This window comes from Mus caroli, chromosome 3, assembly GCF_900094665.2.
Source record: "Mus caroli chromosome 3, CAROLI_EIJ_v1.1, whole genome shotgun sequence".
Lineage (NCBI taxonomy): Eukaryota > Metazoa > Chordata > Mammalia > Rodentia > Muridae > Mus > Mus caroli.
The window spans coordinates 50,870,545-50,878,335 of record NC_034572.1 but is presented as its reverse complement, the minus strand read 5'-3'; the positions used below and the strand labels follow the sequence as shown (position 1 = coordinate 50,878,335).

The 7,791-nt window shown below is 41.5% G+C and overlaps 1 protein-coding gene across 1 annotated transcript in view; it reads right to left on the bottom strand.

Moving 5' to 3' along the window:
- The window catches only part of Tm4sf4 (transmembrane 4 L six family member 4), a 16,554-nt gene that overhangs the window by 3,627 nt on the left and 5,136 nt on the right, over positions 1–7,791 (bottom strand). Inside the window, exons 3-4 of the mRNA XM_021158287.2 lie at positions 4,163–4,299; positions 237–426 (exon numbers count right to left, since the gene is read on the bottom strand). Of these exons, the coding sequence (XP_021013946.1) occupies positions 237–426; positions 4,163–4,299 (327 nt within the window). The remainder of the gene's footprint in view (positions 1–236; positions 427–4,162; positions 4,300–7,791) is intronic.

The window sequence follows — 7,791 nt, the reverse complement described above, 5'->3', positions numbered from 1 at the left end:
GAGGGAGAGGGAGAGGGAGAGGGAGAGGGAGAGAGAGAGGGAGAGAGTTAGGGAGTGTGATCACTACACATGCAATAATATTGTTCACTACATGTGCTGTTTGTATGAGCTGGCAGGAACCACAGAGTGGCTAGTTTTTTCCCAGGCAGCCATACTCACTACCCCTCGTCACATCGAGATGGTGGCCTGACTTGCCCTCTTTTGCTCTGAGAAGAAACAGGGGAATCCTAACTTACCCCACAGCAGCCACAGCACTGGCAGTCTCCACAGAGAGTTCCCAGGAGGCCATTGATCACCTGGATGGCACAGAGAATCATCTGGATCCCTCCGATGACCAGCAGAATGGAGAAGAGGGTGAGGTTCCAGGGGACCACATCACGGGGCTCTTCGCACTCGCTCCACAAGGCTTGGTCTTTAAGATAATCACTATAGGTGACAGAGGTGCAGAGAGGAGGGAGACATTTGACAAATGTGTGTGTTGCCATTACTATTTCTCTTGTGCAAGACAAGCTCTATGATGAGATACCCTTTAATAACAATAAAAAGAACCCAAGCAAATCTCACTGAGAAGGTCTTTCATGCTGACACTGTCTTGGACACTTCACATTTTCACTCCTTTATTGTTTACAGAAAGCAAGAACTCTTTTTCTCCCATTCCACAAACAAGAATGCTGGCACAGTATCCTTGTTTGTGGATGATGGGGCCATTGGAGGCACAGGGACTTTAAGTCACTTGTCTCAGTCACAAACTACTAAATGATAGAGCAATGTTTGTGGGCTGGCCAAGAGGATGAATAAGCACGCACACATTCATAAAGAAGCAGAAAATGAAGCTGCAAAAGGTATGCACTGCATCCATGTTGGTGCCCTTCATCCTAGGTATTATTATTATTAGAGACCAACTCTATTGTCACAAATTATCAAGTGGCTATCCAAAGCCATGGAAAATAGACCATGTCTCATAACTAAAAGGAAGCATCTAATCCAGATGTGATGGCTCACAGCTGTAATCTCAGCACTTAGGAGCTGGAGGCAAGATGCCTTGAGTTTGAGGCAAATCCCAAACTATGGTGTGATAGCCTGTCTCAACAAACAAAACACCCACTCCAAAAATGAACAAAAAAGATGCATCTCAGTGGGTAGTGTGCTTGCCTGGCATGCACAAGGCCCTGAGTGTTATCCACTACACAGCGTAAAAGAGATGAGGTGGTACATAGTTATAATTCTAGAATTAAGGAGGTGGAGGCAGGATCAGACATTCAAGTTTCTCCTTGGCTATATTGTTAGCTAAAACAAAAAGATCCAACTCAACAAATAACACAAATTGGGGATATGGAGAGACTGTTCGGTGGCTGCTCTGGCTGCTCAACCAGAGATCCTGGATCAATTCCTGGCACCTACACGGGATCTTACAGCCATGTACAGTTTTAGGGATCTGGTGCCCTCCTCTGGCCTCCTCAGGCACCAGGCATATGGTGTACAGTCATACACATGGGGAAAACAACTGTACAAATAAGACAAAAGGAAAATATAAGAATAAACAGGGATTTAAGAGACAGCCCCATAATTAAGAGTATGTACTGCTCTTGTAGAGGACACAAACACGAGTGGCTTATACCTACCTGTGACCTCAAGCTATAGGAGATTTGATGTCTTCTTATGGCCTCCATATGTTCCTGACACTTCTACAACTTGCACATGCATACACACACACTTCAAAATGAAAAATAAATCTTAAAAAAAAAAAGACTAGAATCTAACCAAATTTTAAATGTAATTCAAGTTTTTGTTAGCATACAGGAATTCCACACAGGAAAAGACTTAAATTTCTGTATAGGAAGAGCTTGTGGCACTCTAAAGGTGTGACATTTTGAGGGAGAAGTGGGTATTATCGTTCCCTAGAGACGGTGGGTAGGAGCTGTGGGGTCACACAGGGCTTCCTGCTTCCATGCTGGGCTATCTGTCAGACAAACCAGCCTGGGACACATGAAATCCTGTCTAAGAAAGACAAAAGAACGTAAAGCAGAGGTCTCCTAATGGCTTTACCCGAGGATGCGCCTCTAATGTGAATATTGTGGCATATAAAATTTACTCGTTGTTCCCTTAATATCACCATCAGCAAACATTTCTGAGAAAATGAGTGCTAGACTCCTCAGCACCGAGAGACTGTGGGTTCTATGGTCCAAGCTGGAATCTTGGGAGCCACCTTGGTAACCTTTGCCTTTCCTCCTCACTCCTAATCCTGGGGACTTTCTTCATCTACACTAAACAGAGACAGGAGAATTCTGGAATCTTGTTCCTTCCAATCAGGTTGATGCTGTACTGTTTTCATTATGAAACTGTCACCTGACACTGCTGATGAATGAGTTGCCTGTCACTGTGAGGAATAGAGGAAGTGACATAGAATGAGAACACCCGTGAGAGTAATGCACCGGATACAGAGGGGGATGGTGAGAAGAGGCCACATGAGAAGCACCAATACACAGGGCTCTGAAACACTTGTTCCTGCTTTTACCTTAGTCAACACTCTGCTGTTATCTACAGGGCAATGGTCACTCTCCAGACCGTGGTCATTGATTCCATTCTACCTGAAGCAGGATGTGAATTTATCTATTCTAGGGGCGGGTGAGAGGTCTTCCAGGTCAGAACCACTGGGTTGTTGTATTGCTTTGGAGTAGTACTTTGCCCTGTTGTGTTTCTGTTTCTCTAGCCTTTGTTTTCGACATAGCCTTTAGGAAGGCAATGTTTTTTTACACAGCAGAACACCACAGAACTCTGTGGCAACACTGCAGGGATGCTGTTGATGGAAGCGATAGCAGAAGTGTTCATCAGAAAGAAGTAATCCACTGCTCTCCGTATTCTTCCTAGGGGAGAGACTGAGCTATTGACAAAATACCTCAAGAGAAAGCTCAGCCCGCTGGTGTCTGAATGCTACATTCCTCAACCCAACCCCACAGTGATGGAGTCTCAACAGTTCTCTGAAAGACATGGGGATTTTCCACAGTAAAAGAAACACTTTGGAGTCGCAGTGTGTGATGTGAAGATGACAGCCACCTCGACTTGGTTAGTTGTGAGAATAAAGTTGAGGTACTTGATGCCAGTGAACACACCAAGGCCACCAGATCTGAGCCAATGCCTCCCACCTCCCTAGCTGAAGATGATTCTTGAAGTTTCTAAGGATTTCGTTGCAAAGGAACAAAGAGGAGTCTCAGTTAATACAGCTTTCCCTCTGCATGTTCAGGTTCCACACATGTAAGTTTGGTCATAAACAGCTGATAAAATGGCATCTGTAATGAACATGTCATTGTTCTCTAAGCAAAACAGTGTATCAATTGTTTGCATTGCATTTACATTGCATCAAGGATTATAAGCAATATGCAAATGCTGTGCTGGCCTGTGCAAGGCTAAAGTTATTTGGGTATAAATAACTATAGATGTCCTGGAGCCTCAGTAGACGATGAAGGACAACTGTTTATTGATATACTATGAGTTGTTTTTTTTTTTTTCCTCCAATGGGCCCATTCTCTATGTGTTAGAATATCCAAGGGCCATACTTCCTGTCTCCCAATGATAATCAGTCAGTGTGTGAATAGAGGGTCTGAGATAATGAACAGATGAGAAAAAATCCAAGCTTCTCAGAGGATAGAGTGTAGTTGTCTAACAGCACATCAACGGAAATGGAAACATCTGTATATTTGCTATTCACCTCAATAGCTACAAACCACAAACAGCTAGTGAGAACCTGAAATATGGCTAGAATTGTGGAATTCAATTCACTAGTGCAGAATTAATCTATTCTGCTGGGACTATCACTATGGTGACTATGTAGTAGGCAGATTTTGCTTATGCTATTGGAGACCAAGCATCTAAAGCAGCTAGATGTTCTGACTTCTAGTCCTAGCTACACTCCTTGAGGACAAAAATATTTAATACAGCTTGCTAATGTTTGGATGGGACAGGTGACACAACAATTTTTCTCCAGATAACTGAGGCATCCTCTTCTAGTTACATCTCTGGTGTTTGTCAAAAGGACAATCAGAAGTGAAAACTATGCAACTTCTCTGAACTGCACAGCGAGCTTTGCCTTGAGGGGGTGACATGCTGAGAGTACATGGTGGAGAGGCTGTCACCCCATTATGATCATTGTTCAGTGGAGCCTTACCCATCGTGGAAGGGGTATCCCCATGTACCATTGGCCATGAAGCATTTAGGACCCTTGTTGATGGAAACAGCTGAGACGATAAATGAGTAGCCAGCACCTAAGAATCCAATCACAGCAAACAACGTGGAGGTGAACATCTGAAAGAAGAGAGACAACAAAGCTCTTAGGCAGAGATTAATTATGTCCAGTTACGCCATTCAGTATACCTGCCCGGCCTGACGCTGAACATGGTGGCCGTAGGGTAGGAGTCATTTGTTATTACAAGGGAGATGTCTAGCTCTGTAAGGGTGAAGCTTTGTGTCCTGTACTCCGCCTTTTCACTTCCCTCTCATTTTTTGCTCATTCATTGATTGAGGAATGCCACACTCTCTGGTACACAATGGTATGCCTGTAATCATGCTTTTGGAGAAAGAGGCAAGAGAATCAGAAATTCAAGGTCATTCTGAGCTATCTATTAAATTTAAACCAGTCTAGGACACATGAGAGACCCTGTTTAGAAAATAGCAGGATGAATGTTATTTTGAGAGCATGTTCATTTGTAATTTTCTTTCTTTCTTTTTTTAAAAATTTTTTTTAAGATTTATTTTATTTGTTATATGTAAATACACTGTAGCTGTCTTCAGACACCAGAAGAGGGTATCAGATGTTGTTACAGATGGTTGTGAGCTACCATGTGGTTGCTGGGATTTGAACTCAGGACCTCTGGTAGAGCAGTCAGTGCTCTTAATCACTGAGCCATCTGGGGGAATGCCAAAGAGTGAGTATAGATGTAATCATCTGCATTTAGGCAAGTGAGAAGTCAGGTTAACAGAAACCACCAACAAGGCAATAGTGTAACTGTTTGAACATCTTCTAGACCACCTCTGTCTACAATGTTAATTTCATATATAATGTAAATGGCCTAGCTAAAAGAAAGATATAGAAGAAATTAACAATGTATTTTGTTTAATTTTACATATTTAACATGTTATCACTTTAGCATGAAATCAGTATAAAATATATGCCTTTTTCGTATAAGTTCTTTGGAATATGGTCATATTTTGTGTAGATTAGGCAATTCCCACATTTTCTGTAGTCACACTTGGCTATCATATTGAATAATCTTTATCTAGGTCATTTGAAATTTTTGGCAGTAAAAAAAAAGTAAAAGTAAAATTCATGGATCTGGTGTTCATTGAGTTTATAGCAATGCTTTCTCTCAAGAAAGAAGGGAATGTGATAGATAGAGGAATGCAGTCATTCTTAAGTGAATAAGTCCTGCTTTATATCACTATATGATGTATCTGGAAAAATGGGGCACTGGGTTACAGGTTCAGAAAGCTACAGGTCGTATGTTATACTTTTGAGTTCCAGTTTGAAATAACCCATGTAAAATAAATAAAACAAACACTTTAATTTTCATAATCCTACAGAATAGGTGAATCACATAAAGGAAGGTGCACTTTACAATATGTTGCTATAATTTATATCACACAAAAATATCTTTAAAAGTTGGTAAGTGTACTGTCACTCTATAACTATCAATAAATATATGATATTTTAATTTTTTTTATTGTTTTGATATAGGGTCTTACTATATAGACTAGGCTGGTCTAGAACTCACAGAGATACACCTGCAGCTGCCTCCCTCAAGTGCTAGATTAAAGGTCTGTGCCACCATTCCTAGCCAGATATGATCTGGCCTAAGCCAGTATGGGTTGAGTCCTATTTATCATAAATTTTTATGTTAAAACGTCTTTAATTCAAATGGAATTTACTGAGATGAAATTAGTTATGTTAGGGTAGCCACTCCCAAACTGATAATATTTAAAGTGGACAGTCTTGGGACTTGGGACAGCTTCCAAACATCACCACCTCTTGAGAGCAGCACTGCCTGCCAGAATTTGGAGTCTAGCATGGAAACACTCATCCTGGCATTTGTCCTGCAGGATTCTTTATCTCCCTGAAAGCAATAAATAGAAAAGAGGAACACTAATGCTCACATGACCACAAATGGGTATGAGCCACAGGTGCAGGATCTGGATCTAAATCCTAGCTCCTCCCACCTGACCTCGAGAAGTTAAACATTCTTTCTCGTTTCCTCTTCTGTATAATGAGGTTCAATTATAATTAATAATTATAGTCAATGATAATTAATGAGTAAGAGAGCCTATTCAGTAGTGACAAGTGACCCCCTCTACAAGAGCCAGATATCCCTCAGGGTTAAAGTAGTGTGAGCTACTAACTAATGCCCAGCAGACCATTTACTGACAAGCACAAGGGATCTTTTGTGCTTATTTTAGGAAAACTTCTGTGACACTATAACACACTCAATATATTAGGATTAGTACAAAATTTATTATTATTGTTCTATAATATTTTAATTCTTGTACTCTTACCTTCCTTTCTACAAATGCAAAATGCAAAAATCTAGGGAGAAAAGCAAAAGTAAACAGATTTCTTCTGAGATGCTCGTTCCAGAAACCCATTCTGCAGCCAAATGCTCTACTGCTGATCTACTTCCTCCCAATCACATTCTATCCACACCGCTAAACATGCATGTCCACGTTGTGTGCTGTCAAAGCTTTCCTTGAAACAGATGATAAGAAACTTCTGGAATCCAATACCTTTTAAGTCACCCTGCCAACTTTATGACTTCCCCTACCCCAAATCATGGTCCAGTGATAATTGTGCCCAAATCTGTCATTACTCAGACTGTATCTTTGGCAATCTATTCTATGCTGCAGCATATGGGACAGAACACATGGGAAGGACAATGGAGCTGGAAGGGGAGGAAAGTGTGTGGCCTGGGGATATAGTATTCACAGTGTGGAGCAATGGCGATGTGTTAGGGATATACCTCTGGTGGGCATAGCCCTTTCTACTTGACAATCATTCTAAGAGACCTATAGAGGCTACCTGAAGTTAGTTCTCTCCTTCTCCCTCCTTCCTTCCCAATTCTAGTCTCCAGAACACTGGGATTATAGTGTAGAGCGAGCCCAACTGGTTTTCTCTGAAAACAGTAGTATATTATATTTTTTGCTTTGCCTTTGTTTGAGAAAGCTATGGGGACTACAATCAGAAATGTAATGTACAGACTGGCATTCCTCACTTGTAAAATGAGGACTTCATTGTGTAACTTAAGGGGCTTTTGTGAGGATTGAGCCTGAGAAAGTCTAGAAATTCCCCAACACCTCCCTTTGAACTCCTTGCTGCAGTCAGCTGGCAAGCATTTATCTCGGGTTTGTATGTCCTTGATACCAGCACACTTGCCTGAGACTTCTCTTCCTTCTCCTTACAATAATGTTGTGACCCCTTCCTCTGATTCTGGTAAGGTCTTTCCACAGTTAGCAGTTGTCATTGCCAGAACCCATATTACAGCAGGGGGATTGACTTTTCTATTTTGTTTTGCCTTTGTTTCAAATATTTGGCATGCTGGGGATTCAACCTAATGGTCTATACATGGTATGCAAGCATTTCACTACTGGGCGTCCTTCCTATCTAAAGAAGATGCTTTTTAAAGAGCAAGAACAATAAAGAAATGTAGAGCCGGGCGTGGTGGTGCACGCCTTTAATCCCAGCACTCGGGAGGCAGAGGCAGGCGGATTTCTGAGTTCAAGGCCAGCCTGGTCTACAAAGTGAGTTCCAGG